General features: G+C 32.5%; 3 protein-coding genes across 5 annotated transcripts in view; 2 read left to right on the top strand and 1 right to left on the bottom strand.

Annotated features, from left to right (window-relative positions):
• The window catches only part of LOC101507752 (O-fucosyltransferase 35), a 4,993-nt gene extending 585 nt beyond the window's left edge, over nt 1-4,408 (top strand). The window contains exons 2-10 of the mRNA XM_012717891.3: nt 6-274; nt 1,102-1,245; nt 1,364-1,436; nt 1,532-1,602; nt 1,688-1,776; nt 2,278-2,410; nt 2,685-2,917; nt 3,037-3,513; nt 3,632-4,408. Of these exons, the coding sequence (XP_012573345.1) occupies nt 6-274; nt 1,102-1,245; nt 1,364-1,436; nt 1,532-1,602; nt 1,688-1,776; nt 2,278-2,410; nt 2,685-2,917; nt 3,037-3,513; nt 3,632-3,830 (1,688 nt within the window). The 3' untranslated portion in view covers nt 3,831-4,408. The remainder of the gene's footprint in view (nt 1-5; nt 275-1,101; nt 1,246-1,363; nt 1,437-1,531; nt 1,603-1,687; nt 1,777-2,277; nt 2,411-2,684; nt 2,918-3,036; nt 3,514-3,631) is intronic.
• A 1,304-nt stretch (nt 4,409-5,712) lies between these two features.
• LOC101508907 (12-oxophytodienoate reductase 3) lies at nt 5,713-8,904 on the bottom strand. Its single transcript, XM_004507934.4, has 5 exons — nt 8,639-8,904; nt 8,416-8,556; nt 6,980-7,110; nt 6,690-6,872; nt 5,713-6,506 (listed from the first exon to the last, which is right to left on the bottom strand). The coding sequence occupies exons 1-5, from the start codon at nt 8,725-8,727 to the stop codon at nt 5,854-5,856; spliced, it is 1,197 nt and encodes a 398-aa protein (XP_004507991.1). The 5' UTR covers nt 8,728-8,904; the 3' UTR covers nt 5,713-5,853.
• Nucleotides 8,905-10,391: 1,487 nt separating this feature from the next.
• Nucleotides 10,392-21,919, top strand: LOC101508386 (uncharacterized). Of its 3 annotated transcripts, XM_004507932.4 has the most exons (19): nt 10,398-10,635; nt 10,780-11,053; nt 11,658-11,837; nt 12,228-12,311; nt 12,901-12,960; nt 13,158-13,202; nt 13,908-14,104; nt 14,249-14,728; nt 15,227-15,353; nt 15,443-15,640; nt 15,783-15,869; nt 16,468-16,530; nt 17,600-17,674; nt 17,770-17,820; nt 18,110-18,187; nt 19,410-19,544; nt 19,905-20,012; nt 20,746-20,811; nt 21,569-21,919. In XM_004507932.4, exons 2-19 carry the CDS (start codon nt 10,790-10,792, stop codon nt 21,635-21,637), a joined length of 2,367 nt encoding a protein of 788 aa, XP_004507989.1. In that variant the 5' UTR covers nt 10,398-10,635; nt 10,780-10,789; the 3' UTR covers nt 21,638-21,919. The 3 variants fall into 3 exon arrangements, 2 of the variants coding, with proteins under 2 accessions (XP_073219447.1, XP_004507989.1); XM_073363346.1 differs by lacking the exon at nt 12,228-12,311 and having other exon boundaries at nt 10,397-10,635; XR_003474192.2 differs by lacking the exons at nt 20,746-20,811; nt 21,569-21,919 and having other exon boundaries at nt 10,392-10,635; nt 19,310-19,544; nt 19,905-20,002.
• The last annotated feature ends 329 nt before the right edge of the window (nt 21,920-22,248 follow it).

Below are 22,248 nucleotides of genomic sequence, written 5' to 3'. Positions count from 1 at the left end.
GGAAGAAGGGTTGGAGCCTGCTTTGGAAAGGAAGCATGGTCATCACCATCATCTTCATCCCCATGTTTCTCAGAGAGTTCATGGTGGAGTTGTGAAGGCTTTTCTTAAGAGACCGCTTGAATCTATTGTTGATGATTTGGGGTTTAGGGAAAGGAAAAAGATTGGACATTGGATGTTTTTGGTTTTTTGTGGTGTATGTTTGTTTATGGGTGTTCTTAAAATTTGTGCTACTGGTTGGCTTGGATCTGCCATAGAAAAAGCTCAATCTTCTAAGGTTAGTATCGTATTTTGTATGATCTTATTCTTATCTTACACTGCCAAGTGTTAATTGAATTTTTGAAATATTTTTATTTAATCTTGGAGTAGCTAAGTTTTGTAATTAGTGTGTGGCTGTTTGTTCAAAGTGGAATCTTTATCCACCTTATCGCTTTTATGGATCTATTTTTATAAATTTCGTCATCTGGTTGATGTTTTTGTTTTTGGATTTTTGGGTGTTTTGGATAGACAATCTTTTCCATTTTGAAGTGCAAAATATGTCATGTCTTGATACATACAAGGTCGAATTTGCATATTGAGAAATTTAAAATAAAATTTCTCATCCAGCTTTTAATTTGTGAGTTAACATGCTATGACCAAAGCTATTGATATAAAAAATAATCTAGTGCAAGCTTTTAGTTTGCATCTTCTTGTGAGTATTGTTAGTAATTTTGGTTGTGTGGAATTATCTGATTTGTTCAACCACAAGGTTGTTTGGAAAAATGCAAGAATTGCTTAATTTTATCGGCCATTGCACTATATTGTATCATTTGTATCCCATAGCTACCTTATCAACTATAATGAGGTGAAGAACTTAATCGAGTCTATTTGTTTTCATTTTTGTATGTATGTATTACTGTTTACTGAAGACAGTCATATTACACCAAATTGTGAAAATACCCAATGATAGGGAGCTGGCGTCGATTAAGAATTACATAGATCATTATCTCATTTGACTACTATTCGCATTTTGTCTCCTTGCAGTACTTTCTTTTTGCATGAGTATTGGAGAGGGAGTGTTTGCTTCTCTTAACCTGCTAAGTAAATTATTTTACCTTTTACCAGGAACTATCTGACTCCAATGGTATTGATAATCTAAATCTAATGGACCAAAGCTCCCTTGGTTATGCATATAGGAGCGGAGCAGGTGATGTCGAACGGACTCTAAAGACGGTACAAACAAGAGTAGGTAGCAGCCACACTCTTAAAGTGAGAACCCTAATTTATATCTCAAGTTTGTGGACTTAATTTTGTTCGGTTCTCAATATAGGCTTATTCAGAAACATCTTTGCCCTTTTCATTAATCAAAGTTTCGTTTTTTATTCAGGAATCAGATGTCTGGTCTAAACCCAACAGTGAAAATTTCACCCAATGCATAGATCTTCCTAGAAATCATAAAAGTATGAAAATTTGTATGAAGTTTACTTCTATTTCTACTATGCGGTTGATTATTCCATGATTTCACTCCTCTCACTTTCATTATATTTTTTGACAGAACTTGATACAAAGACCAATGGATATATTCTTATAAATGCTAATGGTGGCCTGAATCAGATGAGGTTTGGGGTATGTTGTGTTGATTTCTGATGGTATACTATAGGTATGCAGGTGGCAAGCATAATCTAATGTCTAAATATATTTTTGATTGTAGATATGTGATATGGTTGCTGTTGCGAAGATTATGAAGGCAACACTTGTTCTTCCTTCTCTTGATCATACCTCGTACTGGGCTGATCAGAGGTTGCTTTTTCATTTTTTTACCCCCTACTTTGAGTGTGGATAATTGAATCTTTTAGCAAGTGTGTAATGCCAGTGTTTTCTGCAAGCCTGAAACTTTATTCAGTTTCCGTCTTTGCTGATTATCCGCATTGGCTGATATAAGATTTTTAGGGATAAACTTGTTCCAAGCATAGCATAGCCAATACCTAAATACTATTAAATATTTGCAAGAAATGTCGTAGAAAACTAGAAATGTAGCTTTCTTTTATCGGCACTCTTGCAACATTATTTTAGAAGTATGCCATCAATTTCAATCCTATGATCAAAACTTTTTCTTTAGACAATCATCACAACTGTTTTCTCTAATGGGAAGTCTGCAGATGCCAGAAAGCTCTAACTAGTTTTCTAATCTCTCTAATTTAGGTTTTCTCCCTTTTGCTATCAAGTGATGAGTTTCCAGCTTGAATGTTGCCTCATTGAATACTTTTTGTGGTATATGACTTTGTTTCAATATATTTGCAGTGGCTTTAAGGATTTGTTTGACTGGAAGCATTTTATTGATACACTGAAGGATGATATCCACATAGTCGAGACATTACCACCCGCCTATCCCGGAATCGAGCCTTTCTCAAAAACTCCAATATCTTGGTCTAAGGTCAGCATAACTTGTGTACTCAAAATATGTTTGATAAACTGATTTACCGCATTCTTGTTGAGGTTGGTCATTCATCCATTCGGTCTTTAGGCAGCCAGTTAATCTGTTAAGAAAATAAAGGTATCACTATCAAATGACGGCCTTATATGTATCGTCATAATTCATTTAGTCGTATTGGATCAGTGCCAAAATATTTTGCACATAATATAATTGCATCTGCTTTTAACAATGTTTCAAATCATGGTCAATGAATGTACATAGTGCTTTTTTACAGGTTCCTTATTACAAGACTGAGATTCTTCCGCTCCTAAATCATCACAAAGTGATCTATTTCACTCATACTGATTCCCGACTTGCTAACAATGGCATTCCAAAATCCATACAGAAACTAAGATGCCGTGTAAATTATAGAGCATTGAGATATTCAGCTCCAATTGAAGAATTCGGAAACATATTGGTATCTAGAATGCAGCAGAATGGAAATCCTTATCTTGCCCTTCATTTAAGGCAAGTTACTATCACAATATTGTAATACAATTGAATCTATATGGATTTATAATGATATAAACGTAAGATGAAACTTCTGAATTCTAATCATCTTACTCTATATCTCTTATCTAAAACAGATATGAGAAGGATATGCTTGCATTTACTGGCTGCAGTCATAATTTGACTGCAGAAGAAGACGAAGAACTGAGACGGATGCGATATGAAGTCAGTCACTGGAAGGAAAAAGAGATTAATGGGACCGAAAGGAGATTGCTCGGAGGTTGTCCCTTAACTCCGAGGGAAACTTCTCTACTACTTAGAGCACTTGGTTTTCCATCACAAACCAGGATTTACTTGGTAGCTGGAGAAGCATATGGAAGAGGAAGTATGAAATATCTCAAGGATGATTTCCCAAACATTTTCTCTCATTCCTCTCTGTCTTCCGAAGAAGAGCTGAATCCTTTCAAGAATCATCAAAATATGTTGGCTGGTATTGACTACGTCGTTGCCCTTCAGAGTGATGTATTTCTTTACACTTACGATGGAAATATGGCGAAGGCTGTACAAGGTCATAGACGCTTCGAACACTTCAAAAAGACCATCAATCCAGACAAGTAAAAAATTCATTATCTATTTCTTCTATATTATTTCTACCACGATGGTTTCGCGATACACACATTTTAGATTCATTGTGAAACTTTTTCTTATAACAGCTTTCAATGATTGATGCAGGATGAATTTTGTTAAACTCGTCGATCAGTTGGATGAAGGAAACATTTCTTGGAAAAAGTTCAGCTCCAAGGTAAAGAAGCTTCATAAAGACCGCGTCGGTGCTCCATATCTAAGGGAGCCAGGTGAATTTCCAAAGCTGGAGGAAAGCTTTTATGCAAATCCTCTACCAGGATGTATTTGTGAAACAAGAAAGGAGTAGATACATTACTCGGTCACAGTTCACGGCTCTCTTTCTTGTGATGGTCTTATAAGAGCTGCCATCATACGGCATTGTGGCCGTGGTTTAATATTTTTTCAATAATTCTTTCATCAGGATATGGGAATGTGATTTTCCAAAAGCTGGATTATCTTGTAAGGTGACATTGCCATATAATGCATTGCTGTTGGGATAAGATTACAAGTGGCCCAGGATTGGTAAGAAACTAAACTCTACCCTGATGCAGTTTTAAAGTAAGGATCAAGCTTGGGCAGGCCAAAGTATACCACTGTCGATACGAAACTGAATACCATACCTTATTAAGAAAACCTCATTCTAACCACACTTTTGAGTAAAAAATATTTTTTTTTCCTGCCTTCATTATTTTATTTTATTTGATACTTGTATTGATATCATGAAAAGGGGGTGGGAGTGAATAAGTTGTATTCTTATTGCACAATGTAATATTTGAAAAGAACTACGTCTAGTTTTATGCATCTGTAATTCTGTTCTTTTTGATAAATTATGCATCTGTAATTCTTTTAAGCAGGATTCTTACAATAAATCATCCTTTGTGACCATTTCATTAATTTTCAGATACTGTCTTTTCTATAAAGCACATTTTTTACCCCCTTAATTATTGTTATTGGATTTTTTTTTCCTGCTTCATTTGGGATATTTGTGAATTAAGGAGAGTACCTATAAACAAAGGGAGTAGGGAAAATATTGTGAAAAATTTAAGAGTGGAAAACAGGTGATTGAATTGGGTCTTTTGAGACCTGAGTTGACCAAATTTTCAGAACATAAAAGATCTGAGATTTGTCTATTTATTTAATATATGTGTTTTTTGAAAGGTTAATTTGAATTTTTTTTTTATCTTCGAATAGGATTTCATACATAAAAATTTTACGAGGACAGCCACGTTTAAATATTCTAATTAATCAATAAATAATTATCTTAGTGTACGAAAAAAGTATAATTATTTTAGAATATTATAATAAAATTCTAATATAATGATAATAACTAAAATGAAAATATTATTATGTTATCAACATCAGCTTAATAAGTTGGATTATGACATTATTATTATTATTATTATTATTATTATTATTATTATTATTTGTAGGAAGGACTGTGATATTATAAAAAAAAAACAAAAAATAATAATAACAATAATAATAATAAGTTGCACAATCACCTAAAATATTTTAGATGGTTTAATGAAAGATTTTTAACTAAGTAGACTCTTAAAAGAATCTCAAACCAAGTTTATTTAATAAATAAATAATCTTAACCCCACTTAATATAATATTAGGCTGTTAGTGTTTCCGCTCGTGAAAAAGTAATGACATTGGTAGTTGCACAATTATTTTATGATGACAAGTTAGCCTGTGGTTTGCTTTATATGACAAGGAATGTGCGGTCGAAGTACCTTTTTAAGGATATAAATAATTAAATATACTGATCTATTCTACCCAAAAAACAATATACTGATTTAATTCACGAGTTATACCAGCGAACAAATTTGGATCACCAATGTCTAAACAGATATTTTTTTATTCATGAATATTATAAATTGTCTTAATACTCTTTAAATGTATAAAAAATATAAAAATTTATTTAAATTTATTATTTTGAATGTGACTTTCATTAGTTAACTATTAATAAAAAAGACACTTAATGATAGTATTTATAATGTAAAAATACTCAGAGACTATATACATGTATTTAAAAAGTAAAATAACCATTTACCCTATATGGCGGTGATAGTATAGTGCCTATTATTAGCCCCTACCTTAATAAAAGGAAAAAGATGTTTCACTATAATACTTGCTTGAGTCTTGAGAGATTGATAGACACTAGATTATGGAAATTGGAAAAGTAATTCAAAATTATAACAGGGTTGTGATAGTATTATCTATATTAGGTAAGCTTTCATAACAGAAGCGTTCACTTTAGATTTGGAGACTCCAATTGTACATATAACAACAAAATTAAAATTAAAAATGAGAAACAAAAACAACAATCAAAGGCGTGCAACTATCTGTTTAGTCCCATTTCCTTTGTTGAGGAAAGGATAATCTGTGTAGCCTATAACAGGATCATAAGTGTAAAATGTCTTCCTGTTATACTTGTTTAAAGGTGCATTAAGCTTAAACCTTAAGACCAAATCAGGATTAGAGATAAAAAGACGACCAAACGATACCAAATCAGCATCACCTTGAGCTACAGCTTCTATTCCTAACTTCCTAGTGAATCCACCACTGCACATGAATGTTCCCTCATAAGCTTTTCTCAAGTTCCTAATCAAATGAGCTTCTTCTTCTTCTCTGCCAGACTTAGTTTTTCTATAAGCTATATATCGTGGTTGAGTTACATGAAGATAGCTGAGTTTTTTACCAAACTCTTTCTGGATATTGTTTAGTCTCTCAATCACTGCTAAGCCTAATCCAAGTGGGTTGGAATCAGTAGCATCAAGGTGATCAATTGCTGGTGAAATTCTCACACCAACTCTTTCTGCTCCGATAGCAGAAACAACTGTTCGAACCACTTGAATTAAGAACCTGCATCGATTTTCAACTGATCCACCATATTCATCTGTTCGATCGTTGATCCCGTCCTTCAAGAATTGATCAATCAAATACCCGTGTGCTCCGTGAATTTCAATTCCATCAAAACCTGTACGAATGCATTTTCATCATTTATATGCATTGTCTTTAAAAGTATGTAAAATTAAAACATGTTTACTCACAAGCACAAACTAATAAGCTAAAGAAATTAATTGAAGAGATCTCAACAAATACTCAAATTAGTTTAGTCAACGATTTTCCTTAAACAACACTTAGTATGAGAGTATAAAACCTGCTCGAATTGCATTAATAGCAGAGTGGCGATAATGTTGGACTATTTGTTGTATCTCAGAAGTGGTAAGTGGTCGAGGCTCCGGGTAGACAGCATAGGATCCATCTGGCAAGAGAACTCTCCATCTCTTTGAAAGAGGTTTGGACGTGGACGAAATCGGCGCAACCCCACCTGGCTGAAGCACTGCTTGACAATTATATGAGTCAGTAAAAATAAGTGGAAAACATAGGAAGTTTTCATTAACGATGGAATTGTGATGCATTTAGTTAAATTGAGCATTTCATCCTTACGAGAATGTGATGCACGGCCAACATGCCATAGTTGACAAAAGATAATGCTGCCTTTGGCATGCACAGCATTCACTACATTTTTCCATGCCTCAACTTGTTCCTCTGAATATATTCCAGGTACATGGGGAAACCTGCGCCAAACGCAATAATAATGTAGTAAACACAATCAACCTATCATTGGTCGGTATTGCTAACAATAATCAAATATTTAATTATTGTTTACCAATAGGACTTGTTGTTTGACCGTTCTGCTTTATCAATATTTTAAGCTATATAGCACGAGACAAAAAGAAAGAATAATGCTTCATAAATTGCCGTGCCAGACAAAATAATTAAGTGAGACCATTGACAAAATCAGATGCATAAATACTTCTTTTTTCAATTATACATAAGTTATAATTAAATAAAAAATTAGCTATAAGACTCATTTGTTATTTCTTTTAATTATTTTAATTTGTTTTTAACCAACAATAAATATATATTATGATAGAAGAATAATCTATTTTTCACGCTTAAAACTAAAATTTAAAAAGTAATAAGTATAAATTATTAACACTTTTATTATTATAATATTTTTGTAATTTACTCAATCAAATTAAATGAATATAAAAAGTCGCTCTTATTTAAGGAATATTTATAGTAGGAAATACAAAGAATTTTTTAAGAGTGTGACTATTGAAAAGAAATTGAAATTAGATAAATTAGTCATTTAAATTATAAACTTAAATTAATTTTGAAATTGTAAAATACTAATCAAAATAACTTTTATTATTAGAGATTATGATATGACATGTTAATTGAATATTTGTTCCTTCCATATTAATCTCATATCAATATCGTTATAATTATTAAAAAAATTAATCTTTTAATTAAATTACTAAAAATATTTGATCCGTCCACATTAATCTTTCAATAAAATTTAAATATTTCATAAATTAATTTATTAATAAATAGTCCATATACAATTACAATTATTAAAATATTTATATATGAAATAACAAAATTACATTGACAAATTTATCTCCGTGAAAATAACATTATCATGAAATTGATAAGACATATATTAATGTATAGTCTTGCATCAAAATATCTAATAACAAAAATTTTATTATATATTATTTTGAGTGATATTTAACAATTTAAATAATGTATATGTGAATTGACAAAATTAAAAAAACAAAATTGGTGAAAGTTTACGATTACTAATTTATATATTGAGTGAAACGAAATTAGGTAGCGGTGACGTCACAAAAAAGGCGAAGGTGACGTCAAAGAAAAAAGAAATTAGTGCAGGTATGGGTTGAAGTAGCTATGAATGATGGTGAGACTACCGATGGATATAACTCTGATGAATTAATAAATAATAATAATAATAATAATAATAATAATAATAATAATAATAATAATAATAATAATAAAAGAATGGAGTTACACACCCAGCAGCAGTGGGAGAAATGGAGGTTCCTTCGCTGATCAGCAAACCACCCGGAGTTGATCTTTGACCGTAGTATTCACCAACCGCTGCGTTTGGAATTCCCTTCAACGCTCTGCATCTCGTCATCGGCGCTAACACTATTCTGCAATACTCCATCCAACACTAACAATTTCATCCTTATTCAAAAAACTAAACCCTAATCCTTCCAAACTAAAAACTGTTACCTATGAGAGAGGTTGAAGTTTCCAACGTTGTAAGGAGAAAAAAGGGTGCTGCCTAATTCTCCTTGTCTTGAACTGGAATTGTCAGCCATGGTTATTATTATTATTATTATTTCCTCTACTGCTTCGGATCAACTTCAAAATGATTGTTTATATTCATTCAATACAAATTGTATGGTTGATGCTGCTTTTAGTAGGTTCAATTCAATTCAACACGTGATTCATTGATCACATGTTTTATTTTGGATTTGGATGGTGGTCATGGTCGCAGTAACTAATAGAACCATGATTGGGCAGTTGAACCACATTCTCGTTTAACAATGACATTCCACAAATACAGTACACGTGGAATAGCGTTATTAGTCTTTTTTGTTCATATGGAAAATTATTCTCGGTCAAAATGGTTCGGGTCCAATGACTCCCCATTAACCCATATTTTAGTTTAGATTGGACTAATTACAACCATAGTCCACCGACTTTATATAATTGGGCTTATCCCGATAGAGTGGATTGGACCAACCACTCAATCTGTTGACTTTAACAGTTTTTTCTCCTATGAGAGAGGTTGAAGTTTCCAACGTTGCAAGTACCCGTGGCATCACATCTTCCACTCCTATTCCAATATACGAAAGATCTCAAATTTATAATTAATATGTCACATGTTCTTGATATTTTCATCACCACAAATAGCAATCTTGTTCAAATTTTTTAAAGTCTATGACTTATTTTTAACTCTTATTTTACCTTTTTAAACGTTTGTTAAAATATTTTAGTTTATTGTCTTAAGTAGCTCAATTAACAAATATGATATTATTTAAGTTGATTATGGTGAGATTTATCTATTCTAAATTTATAAAAAAATATATATTAATTTATTTATGATTTATTCATAATATATATACAATATATATATATATATATATATATATATATATATATTATATTATTGTCTAAGTCTACCAATATATTTTTGCTAATCATGCCTATGTTAGTTTATTTAAACTTTATTTTACAGTAAGACTTTTAAATATCTATAAAATTTATATAGATAATTATGCTTAAATTATTGAAATGTTATAAAATATATGATTCACACCATATAAAATATCACATACGAATAAAAATGTTAATAAAAAAAATTATTCATATTTATCAAAATAAATTAATTTGTTAAACATAAATTATAGTTTTTTTTAGCTAATATGCTTTTGAAAAAAGCTTGACATTATTTATTTTATAAAAAGGTGAGATTCGATCCAATCCCTATAGATTTACTTTGTCTTTTTCTTCTTTTATATTTTAAAAGACTCCTCTTATGTTGTAATGTACTCCTCTCTTATTATAAATACCATTTGATTCGATAAATTCATGTACACAGTTAAAAAATTCAAGTTGTGTATTTAATTTTATCCTTTTGTGCATAGATATTTCAAAACTATCTTTGAATTAGTTTATATTTTAACAGTTTGGGCGCCTAGCAGTCAATCTCATCGAGTAAAAAAAACAGCATTAAACTCATTATCACAATTACTAGTTACTAACAATCATTGTGTATTGAAGAGGTTTTGTCTAACGTGCACAACAACAATAAAATAATTTTGACTATTAGATAAATAAATATAATAATTTATGATTGAATCGAATATAAGTTATATGGTAAAGTAAAAAAAAAAAGTAATTGATTTGATGGAATGGTGATTAGCAATAGGAAGGAGAATATTGGAAGTGCAGAGTGGTCAACAGAGAGCGGCTAAAAAGAAAGATGAAAGAAGGAAGGCGTACTAAATAAGAAACTGACTCTTCCATTCTAATTATTTGTTTAGTCCTTTGGTTTCACCATTCTACCACTCTCTTATTTCCCCATCTCATTATTATATTCTCTTCCATCCATCACATATTCATTTCACCCACAAGCTAAAACTAAAACTACCTGAACAACAACTTCATCATTTCATTCCACCTCTTATTCTTTCTCTTTTTTCTTGCCGTTTCAACTTCAGGTTACTTTCCTTTTTCCCTTCTCGCATGCTCTTATTTTTTGTTATTTTCATGATGCTTTGCTTCGGGTACTACTATTCACACACTTATTGATGTTGTTTGCATAAATATTTTGATTTTCTGATTCATCATATATAAATTTTTAGGAAAGTTCAAATGATTGGAATGGAAAAAGAAGAAGATGTTCCTAGAGCTGTTGATACTGCTGCTAATGGTAATTCTTCACTGTCCTCTGTCATACATTCACCAAAAGGTGATAACAATGGTAGCCAAAGCCAACTTCAAAGGCTTCAGTATCAAGTTACAAAATTGTTTAAGGGCTTTTCAAGTCCACCTGATGTTGAAAACACAAATTACAATCCTGAAATTCTGACTACTTTGAAGCGTCAATGGGCTGCAAATTTTCAGTTGAAGTACATGGTATGATTCATAATGTGCCAGAATTTGTATGTTCCCTATAGTATTCTGAGTTTGGACTATGAAGAAAGCTTAAGCTGCTTCGTATTGTACAATTGTTACCTTAAGGGTTTGTTTGAATTGATTTATTTGAACTTATCCATTGACATAATCATTTGTGAGATTGTTTATCTGAGCTCATAGAGGTAGCAAATGACATGTCCATAAGTTGTTTTCAGTTTATTTCCATAAGCTCTCTAGGATAGCCTATGAAAAGAACTTATAGCTTATATTAAAGCAGTTTGACTTTATTATATCTTTGTTATAGAAAATAGCTTATGCATAAGCATTTACTTAATTAAGCTGTTTATCCAAACATGATTGATTTTGAAAACTCTTCTTCCTCAAATTTCCTTTAGTAGCTTGGCCTTAGCATATGTTACTTGACTTTTCATCTCAGTCCCTTTCACTATGTAGCATTATATTTGTGTTCATGTTTCTTACTTTCTTCACTCTGTATGCTATTATCAGTTTCTAGTAGGATACATACATTTTTTTGTGCCTCAAGACCCAACTCATATGCTGTCCCTTTACTGTTTTCATACACTCCCTCTTAATCGATTCGCAGGACCGTAGGTCTTGGAAGGAGCCCTCACGACTGTTTGAGAGCATGGTAGTTGTTGGACTTCACCCTAATTGTGATATTCAGGCACTGCATAGGCAATTTGTTGATAGAAAATTTGAAGGATCTCGTAAATTGAGAAGTGCACTTGGTTGTCAGAATCAATCTCCCAATATAGAACCTCAGGTTGTGATCTTTGGTAGCAGAGACTGAATAATTTTAATTATTTTTCTTATTGCCAATGGTACAAGTACTAATGCTAATTGTATTACAATTATTAAAAATTTACTTCAATGACCACCAGAACTTTTATTGATTACTAATTTGTCTTGAAATATATATATATATATATATATATATATATACTAATAAAAAAATTTAAATGTAAAATTCACATATTTCAGTGGATTTGTGTAATGAGTTTATTTAGGAATTGTGTAATGAGTTAACTAAATACTGATGTCGATTTGCTGATTATGCACCGACGAGTTAAAGGGAAAAGAGAAAGATTGACATCACAATTCCATATTCTGAACCTATATATATTATGAACACTGCTTGTTCAATTTTTTACAGGTCTTGTTTGTTTATCCTCCAGAAAAGCGACTGCCTCTGAAAACCAAGGACCTTCTTTCTTTCTGCTTTCCTGGAGGCTTGGAGGTTGGGTGTATGTTTAATGAACTTAAATTATCCGCCGTCATTTTTATATCATGATTAACATCATCATTATTCAGCATGATGACTAAGAAAATAGAAATAACCTCAAGTGTTGAGGTTTTATTTTGAAATTGAAAAGTAAAGAAAGATGGCAACTAGCTTGTAGCTAATTTGACACTTGCTGCTGGCTCCACTGTTAACACTAGGGTGTGACAATGAAGTTGGAAATTTGATCTTCTACTCTCTTGGGTATAGCTTAAGTGGCAATGGGGAAGTAGTAAGGGCGAGTAAGAGAACGTTACTTGTGTTTTTGTAATATATTGAATAGTGAATGATGTGCATTCACCTAGACTGGGCATCCATTATTACTAACTGAAAAGTCAGGGTGATCAATAGTGACCACATCACTCATATAAGCATATTTAATTTCTTGGCATCAGCAGTAGTTCATTTAGGTAAATGTAAGTATAATGCATGTGTATATATATGGTGAAATAGGCTGCATAGTTAGTCATCTGCTTGTCTTACATTTCTCTATTTTCATATACGATTAACTTTGGTGCTTATAATTTTTTCTTGGATATACTTTTAGGTTCAAGCAGTTGAGAGAACCCCTTCCATGAGTGAATTGAATGAGATTTTTTTTGGGCAGGTATTTAATACTACACTTCCATTATTATAAATTTATGCAAAATATTTTCTTAATTCAATTTTTTGATATTTTTTGCAATGTTTGTTACCACTCCTTGTTATATTGTTTAACTATTCTTGACTACCTTTTCATTCGATACAGTTGCAAGATCTAAAACGTTAAATACTGATGACTAAAGATCTATCCGTATATTGCAGGGACACCTTAAAGAAATGGATCTGTCATTTGTATTTAGATTACAGGTATCTGTAGCAATCTTACCGTTAATTAGCTGCCACTGTCACACACACACACACATATATATTCTTCTTTTGGTTGTTATTCTAAGCGCTTTGATCACATTATTACTATGTGGGCTTTTCTTTTCCAATTTAAAAACACTCTAGGGATAGTATTTGGAATGAGCCATCTAAAAATATTTATGGCTGGGTCGGTGTTAGCCTGGATTTTTTCATAGTTTTTTGAACTTTAATCCCCTCGGTTTTCATTCAAAAGACAATATGATGTATACCTCCTGCTGTGATACATAAATCATACTCACATTTACTTGTGCTAATTGTGTTTTTGGTTTTTTTGCTCCATCCTAGAAATAGAGCATTGAGTTGCTTCATCCCAGAAAAATTTATTCATGTCAATAATATATAATTATTCAATTTAATAATAATTTGTTATTGTATATAGGCTTACATAAGTTTTAACTTCGCAATGCTAAATTGTCCCCTTACATAAGAAGAGCCTTAATGATTCCTAGATCAGGTAGTCCCTGAAATCACTTGTTGTCACTTGAGCCATGGTTCTTGTGCTAGAGCCTAGTATACTTTATAAGCATCAATCATTTCCTTTCCCAATCTACCTTACCTAAAATGATTAATTTGTTTTTTAATATTTAGATTGTTCTGGTTTATGTACTCAAATGTTACTTTTTTTGTTTTTGTTTGACTTCGTAGGGAGCTGACAATTCAACACTTTATGGGTGTTGTGTTTTAGTTGAAGAACTAGTGCATAATCCATCTGGATTGGTGTCTCTGATTTCTGAGCAACCATCTTGCTCTTCTTTAAGACGCTATATATTAACCACTCAGAGATGTTACTGCGTTCTTACAAGGCTTCCATTTTTTGAACTTCACTTTGGTGTATTAAATAGGTAGGCATTTGTAATCAGGAGTCACCTGATGAAAGTGGGATATAGAAGATATTTGCAACATCTGTTTGGCTGAAATAATTTTAATTATAGATAATATATGGGTATATTATTTTTGCTCATTTTATTGTGCTGATATTTCTGTAGCATCTTCACTCAAGAGAGGCTAGAGAAGTTGAAGAAAAGTGTTGGAGATGTAAATTTAGAATTTGCTCAAGGTAGCTATGATGAAGAAAACTCAGAGGGAAATTCAGAGAGTGTGTTGGTGGGCGATGGAATAATAGAAGATAGATTTCATGAAAATTCATTAATTTCTCAATCAAGAGTAAGAACATCTACATCTGAAAACATTGTTGGTGATGATCATCCGGAGAACCTAATGCTTGGTGGAGAACTGCAGTCATATAAGGAGAGAACCAATCATGATAGTGTCGTGCTTGTGCCTACTGAGCATGAAACTGATAGGACCACAACCAAAGAAGAATCCTGCCCTACAATTTCTGAAGATAATGATCAATATGGAGATTCTTTTGCAACCAATAAAGAATCAGAAGATAGGCGTTCACCCAATGCTATTTTGCCCCTCCTGCGCTGTTGCCAGTATGAAAGCTCTGAATCGTCCTGCAGGTTCATAACTCTTAAGCTTAGCGGTGTTATCAAGAAATATATGTTGCTTTCAGTCTGGTGTGCGAACTTTTTTTTTCCTAGTTGATAATGTGTTTGTTCTTCTTTTGATGGAGAGAGATGCTCAGAATTTTCAAACCAAAAGATTTGAACCCCAGGCTTGCTTTCATAGTGCTCCTCTTTGAAATTCCTATGTTTATTTCTGGGAGTTCTTGATAGACATGTAGAGCGATTCAAGTGATTTCTTTTATTGATATCTCTGCTCTATTTTGTTGTCTTTTGTTTTTTCATTTGGTTGTTTGGTCTGGAAAGAATAGCTTATTCTCCTTTTTCATTTGAATTCCTTATTTATTTCATTTGCAGTTCTTTTTTAAATTTAATCAAACAAAATTATGATGCTTTTGGAGTTTGTACCTGTCTTTATCTTCATAGGGAAACATTTTGTCCTCAAATTATTTTCCCTTTCATCTAAGTGATGGATCTTCAATATACTTTACGCAGTTTACAAGGCTCACCTTGTGAAGACAAAAATTTCAAGAGCGACATTGAGGATAATGAGACGGAAGATGCATCTTTTTCTGGCCGAGAGGATTTGCAAGACTTGAGTGATATTCTTGAATGGGCTTTGGTTTGTAGTTTAAGAAGCACCTATAGCTGCTAATTTTCCTTGTCTTTGGTGACAATGATTATAGTTGGTGGTATTTTACCAATTTGCAGGAAAATGACCACGGACCACTACAAATTATATGCGCATATTACCGACTAAGTTGTCCTGACCGGGGTTCAGCACTTACATTTCATCCTTTGGAGCACCTACATCCCTTGGAATATCATAGACCAGCTGGGACAGTCCTATGTCATACTGGTTCAACAGTTGATTTGAAAAACTGCAGTACCGGTCTGGAGCTAACTGATGTATGCTGTCATAGTAACTTTTGAATGGATGAGCTTGCTTTTGTATTACTTTAGGTTTAAAGTTTGAGTCTTCCGGCAGCATTCTGTTTGAGAGTCGTATGCTGATTAAACTAAGTATTTCATTGTTGCTTGTTCCTCTCAGGCACATAATGCTCTTGTGGTGGAAGAGGCAACTTCGTTATCTATATGGACTATAGCTTGCTTATGTGGTACCTTGAGACTTGAAAATGTATGTTTTATGCTTTGGTATCAGAAGTTAGAACTGTTTTTTCCATAGATTTTTTTTATGTTAATATTATGTTTGATCTTCCAAGTATCTTGTGTTTTTTTTTTTCTATGGAAGATTTGGCTACATCATTTTAAAATAGAGCTTATGTAGGGATAGATAATTTATCATATATCGATTATGTTTAACCATAATAAGTTTTCCTTTCCTTTTTTTGTTGGGGTGGGTGAACTTTTGCTTTAGCTTTACAATGAGTGCTGCTGCCTATCATGATCTGTGAAGCATAAAAATGCTAAGTTGTCTTACATTGATATACATTTGGGTTATAAGTGTGGTTTGTTAATTGTGGATATATTACTTAGTAATAGCTATTGCTTCTGTATTCAAAATGAAGACCAAATATGAATAATTAATATAGTCCCTTCAACGGTAGCCAAATTAGAGGGATAATTATGCATCTCTGAAAGGAGTTTAACATGGTAGTTTTCTCCTGAAGTTGAAATGCAGTGGTGATCCAAGTGTGACTGTCATTATTCACGTGTAAGAGTTTGATAACTATGAATTGGTTTAACCAATTGTTTATCTGTTCTGCACTCTGCAGTTGTTAACATTCTTTGCTGGAGTCCTGCTGGAGAAGCAAATAGTTGTTGCCTGTTCTAATTTGGTATGCTTGCACCTCAAATTATGTTTGTGTGACAGTGGATAATTTATAATATTTATGCTGCTTCTGCTGATGCTTAGCTGCGGGCTGTATGAGTCAATGGTTATATACTGCTTTATCCTTTGGAAACATTATGTTAGTAGTAATAACAATTATTCCCTTATTGATAGGTCTCTGGTGTATCAGGAACAATAACAACTATATTTATTTTTTCTCATTGTTGTCTTGTCCTGGCTTATGTTTTTTATGTGTATATTATTCCTCTGACTTTTCATGATAGATTAGCTAAGGATACACTAAGGAATAATAAAAATGAAGTAGCAGTGAAATCCATTTTAATGGCCTATTTCCCCCAAGGATCTACTCCACCCCTTTCAAAATTAGTGTCATCCTAGGTTTTTTCACACAAATTAAGAAAAGTTATGACTGAATGAAAGAATGTTGCAATTTTACAAAGTGAAATATAATGATTATTAACAACTGTCATAAATATAAAGTGGAATATAATGACTTGAAAGTGATACAAACAAAATTTAGTGTAGAAATGGAAAAAATAATTAATGTCACATTGAAAAAGTAATATGACACTTATTTTAGACCATTCTTTAAATGTTAAAATGACACTTATTTTTGGAACGAAGGGAGTTAACTGTCTCAAAAAGTCCAATCAATATATATACATTATTGGAATTTTTGAACGAGTTAAGAAGGCCTTATGAAAATCAAATATTTTTTCGTAGACGTAAAATATATATTAGACCTTCTGTGAATCTAAAAGAATTATGTACAAATTTAAATTGCATTGGATATTTTTTTTCATCTCTTCAGTAATTTAGCTGTCATGTTCATGATTTGATTTACATAGCTGGCAACTGAGTTCTTATCCTCTAGTTTTACTAGTTAGTCATTATCACTCTGGTATATGTATGTCTATTATTATCTTATTTAGTAACATGGATGAGTATGCTTCACACCCAATCCCAGGGGATACAATTTGGCATATAGTCCATTTCAGACATAATGTTGCTGACTTGATTTGTTTTAAAATTTATAAATTTTCTTTCTTGACCAGGGAATCCTATCTGCGTCAGTTTTATCAGTTATTCCGCTAATCCAGCCTTACCGATGGCAAAGCCTGCTAATGCCAGTTTGAGTTCTTTCTCTTTTCCATATTGAGATATACACATGCTATTAAGATATATTTTCCACTTTATGGTGTCTAATAAGAACTTGATTTTCCAGGTTTTACCAAATGACATGCTTGAGTTTTTAGATGCACCTGTCCCTTATATAGTGAGTATTCTTATCTTCTTGATTTAACCATTAAAAAATATTATCCACTTGAAGTCAGTCCAGGAAGTTGTTTTTTATATATGGATATAAGATATATTTATTTGGAACAATCAAACTTTTAATATTACCTTTCATTCATTGAAAGATAAACTTAGAGTTGCTAATCGAATTTGTAGTTTTAAATTTTTTTTCGAGCTCAACTGATTTTGTATTTTCATCTTAACCATCAGTTGATATTTGATAATACCATTGTTGGTGTCTCTGATTGCTTAAAAAATTAATTCTCTAGATTGGTATCAAGAAAGAGACCAGTGAAATCCAGTCAAAGTTTACCAGTGTTATTGTGGTTGATGCCAACAGAAACCAGGTTTGTGTTTTTAATGCAACTTTTTAATGATAATAAAATTCAACTCATTTTTACTCAAACAGTTTAGTTAGCATTAGTATTTAGCATCTGATATTTCCTTTCCTTTTATAATTGTACGGTTGTGGTTTCAATTGAAGGAAAACATCAGTCTACATATCATTGGTTTTGTGCTACTGTATTTTTTTGTTTTTTCATTTGCTTGTGGATACATTCTTGACATCTTTAGTAAATATTTTATTGTTAGAAAGGATAAGTTCTTGGATATTAAATGTAGACCGTTAGTACATTTTGCTTAGATCTAGTGTGGAAAGCAGATTGATGCGATTTGGTTGAGGCAATATTCAGTTTTAAGGATTTCATAATTTAACTTTAAGTTTGATTAATTTGTCAGATGATAACACAAAAAAGGCTATTCAAGTCACTGGAGTGTCTGCCATGTGGCTGACACTGACACTTGTTTAACATGTGTTGGACACTTTTTTTCAGGTGTCTGCATAAAAAATATTGTTTATTGGCCAATACACATGCTAGATACGAGTGTGGCACTTAGCCAACACTCCTATGTGGCTGGACATTCAGAAGGATGCAACTGCATACCAAATTTTTTTCTATTGGTTTTCAGTAACAATTAGAAGGAAAAGTAGAACTTAAAAGATAATAATGCAATAGTTAGAGAATTCAATGTTTCTCCTCATTCTCCTTTTTCCCGTCCCTCTCTTCAACTCCGATTCTCTATACTTCTCTGTTCGCCTCCTTTCTGCTCTTTCACTCTGTTCGTTGATGCTCATGTGTATTACCATATCATGGTGTCCTATATTTTGCATATTGTCTGTCTGCATGTCCGGATTTAGTGTTTCTGCTTCGTGTCTATGCTTCATAATCATGGCATAGGAGCAAAAAAAAATAAGTGGCTAGGGTTAAAGCTTAGGATTGATTAAGGCAAATAGTTAAATGGCTTAAAAAATTATACATCATAAGCTCTTAATGATATGTTGCAGGATTGCAGAACACAGGAGCTCCCTTCTAATTGCTATGTTACATGTTTTTGTGATTCTGAAACTAGTAACCATTTATTTTTACACCATATAGCTGTTAGCTATTTCTGGGTTCTTGTCTGTGCAGATGTTCCTTTAATCAATTAATCCTTCCTAGGAATGCGATGGAGCTAAGCTACTTCAGTTATATGTTTTTCATGTGCTTATCCTCTAGTTTGTTGCAATAGGTGAAGTCACCAACAATACCACAATTGCCAAGACAGAAGGAGCTAATATCTTCTTTACGCCCTTATCATGCAACTCTTGTAGGAGAAAGTTACTTGGGAAGGAGAAGGCCAGTGTATGAATGCACAGAAGTGCAGGTGTGCCCTTAACGATTTCATCATTATTAATTACCCTAACTGGTTTCCTCTTTACTTCTCTCTCATTCTACACTTCTGGTTATTTTTGGTTTCTTGATTATATTTAAGACATAAATTATGTTTTCATGTATTATATCAAGTGATTCAATAGCCATTGTGAGAAAGTGTTATTCACTGTTCTAGTACCTCATCATTATAAGTGTTACTCACTGTTCTAGTACCTCATCATTATAGCGCACGTGCATGCTCAGAAAAATTCTAGTATCTCTGATTTTTTGCAGTTGTTTCCATGTCTAACTGTTATCAAACATGTCTCACTATTTTCATATACTGTTCTTATGAGTTTTGGTGTCCCTACAGATTGGAGCTGCAAAAGGTTTCCTTTCGGTGTTGAGGTCTTATTTGGATTCACTTTGCTATAACATCCCTTCTCACACAATTACCAATGTACAAACAAATGACGATAAGGTCTTATTTAGATTCACTTTGCATAATGTTTGGTTAATCCTTGTTATAGAGTGCTTAATTTGTAAATGTAAGATTCAAGTAAGTTCTAAGTTATAAATCTTCATTGAACCAAATAAACATAGTCCTTTCAGTGAAATTGTTTCCAACTTACCACCTTAAATTTGCCGATAGATTTTTTATTGGTGATATTTTGAAGTTCAGTGATATGAATGACACAATTTCTACAGAATTTCAAGACAGTTAGATGAGCTTAGGCGTACACTTTAGGTTAATGCACGTAACACTCAACCTGTATCACTGTCCCGTGTAGTCCCTTTACAAAAATTGTGTGAACACGCTTGGCTTTGCTTTCTGCTCAAGTGATAATTAAAAGCAGTGATTGAAATATAGTGTAGTAGGGGATAGGCGAGTCTTGGTGCAGCGATTGGAATAGTTGCAGTTTGATTGGGATTTGGGGGGTCACAAGTTTGAGTTGTGAAATCAGCCAGCCTCTTAGAAATGCAAAGTAAGGCCACCTCCACAATAAACCCACATTAGATCTGACCCTTCCCTGAAGTCTGCCGTGCCGGGGGCCATTTTGATTGAAACTAGATTGTGTATAATTAAAAATTTGTAAATGAAAAGGGTTAGATACTAAAGTGGGGCATCAATTATAAACTCTGACTTGCTTCGTGAAGAGCATATTTTACTAAATACTATTGTGAAGATCTGAGATGATGCTTTGTACCTTTAGGTATCTTTGCTTTTGAAGGAGAGTTTCATCGGCTCGTTCCCGTATACCGAGCGGCCTTTCATGAAGGTTTATCTCTTGAGCTTATATCATGCCTTATGCTAACTATGTAAACAAATTTTACTCTTTTTTTTACATTTTAAACAATCAGAAGCGGTTTGCAAACTATCATTGATTTCTAGTAGTTGAGTCCAACTCCAAAATCTGCATTCAGTTTGTGATATTATTCAAACTTCTCTAATTTTTATCTTGCTGGATCACAACTACAACACTGTGTAAGCAGTTTTTTGCTAAAAAAATTGTCTGGCTAAATTGAGCAGACACTACCTTTCAGGCAGAAAATGTGTGTAATTGTTGAAGTGAATTTCACTGGAATAATCTATGTTGGAACAAGCTTGGTCTCATAAACCTGTTGCAGAGGCTTGTGAATGATTTTAACTCTTTGTAATGTGGGGTTTGACTTTCTTTTTCAACTGTTGAACCTGTTTGTTGGTCAATATTTATTTTTAACAATTTTTTATTCTAGTGCTTGAAAAATGAAAACCATTGGCCATTAGCAGTTTTCATTTCCTGGCATTAGTCAATCTGGACACTGGAAGCCTTCATGAAGACATCTTAATTGCATAAAACTGATTGTCTTTCAAAGACAATTGAACCTGCACATAATGTTTTTGCTCACAGCATGCCTAGATCAGCTTAAATTTGTTTGTCTCAGTTGTACCATTTAGGTTACTAATATTTCTTAATTAACAGCTTTTTCTGTTCTGCTATTGTATTTAGATCACTAATGCAGATTTATTATACTTTGTTGCCTTGTGCTAAACAGCTTTTCGTGGATACACAGCTTTTTTCTGTACACACAGACATTGTCCTCTCATCTTTACAAAAGGAATAGGGATGGCCATGCAAAATACTGGGAATATTATGAATTTGGATTACATGCACACACATCTCGGATCGGATGGTCCAGATTTTAAGAGAGATTTTGATTTTTTTTTCAAACAAAATTACAATCTTAAAATATGGAGATTGGACTGCCAAGATGGAGTGAAAGTGTATTTAATTTCCATAAGCCGCCGGTGTAAAAAGTGTTGAAGTATCACAACCATTCATTTGTATGATTTTTAAACTAATGATTAATGTCAAATATTTTTAATGATTTTATGGTTATGGTTTATTGACGGTGTAAATTGTTTTTACATTGAGGACTAATATATATGAATTAAACTTAAATGAATTGATCGCAGTTTTTGTTCTCTTATTCTCAATCATTTTGCAGAATTACGAATTAGTTTCCATATTTTGGAATCCGACAATTTTGATCATTTAAATTTTTGTGATTTAATATATTTTAAATGATAGAAAGATCCAATTGTATTTAAAAAAAAAAATCAAAAGTAGTTTTTTTTAAATAATTTTTTTAGGAATTGAATGCAAATGCCTTCTCCATTAAATGTTCATATACACTAGTATGCCTACTAGAAAGCTACTCCCTCTCATTAGATG

Source organism: Cicer arietinum, chromosome 7, assembly GCF_000331145.2.
Source record: "Cicer arietinum cultivar CDC Frontier isolate Library 1 chromosome 7, Cicar.CDCFrontier_v2.0, whole genome shotgun sequence".
In the NCBI taxonomy this organism is placed as follows: Eukaryota; Viridiplantae; Streptophyta; class Magnoliopsida; order Fabales; family Fabaceae; genus Cicer; species Cicer arietinum.
The sequence above is the reverse complement of the archived record's forward strand: the minus strand, read 5'-3'. Positions and strand labels throughout refer to the sequence as shown.

Excerpts from the sequence above, each read along its gene's own strand:
- LOC101508907 (XM_004507934.4), bottom strand. The coding sequence starts at position 8,727 with ATGGCTGACAATTCCAGTTCAAGACAAGGAGAATTAGGCAGCACCCTT. Across the intron at positions 8,557-8,638 it reads AACTTCAACCTCTCTCATAG|AATAGTGTTAGCGCCGATGA; the intron begins GTAACAGTTTTT and ends GGAGTATTGCAG. Across the intron at positions 6,507-6,689 it reads TATTAATGCAATTCGAGCAG|GTTTTGATGGAATTGAAATT; the intron begins GTTTTATACTCT and ends GCATTCGTACAG.
- LOC101508386 (XM_004507932.4), top strand. The coding sequence starts at position 10,790 with ATGATTGGAATGGAAAAAGAAGAAGATGTTCCTAGAGCTGTTGATACT. Across the intron at positions 13,203-13,907 it reads CATTTGTATTTAGATTACAG|GGAGCTGACAATTCAACACT; the intron begins GTATCTGTAGCA and ends TTGACTTCGTAG. Across the intron at positions 18,188-19,409 it reads TTGATGCCAACAGAAACCAG|GTGAAGTCACCAACAATACC; the intron begins GTTTGTGTTTTT and ends TTGTTGCAATAG.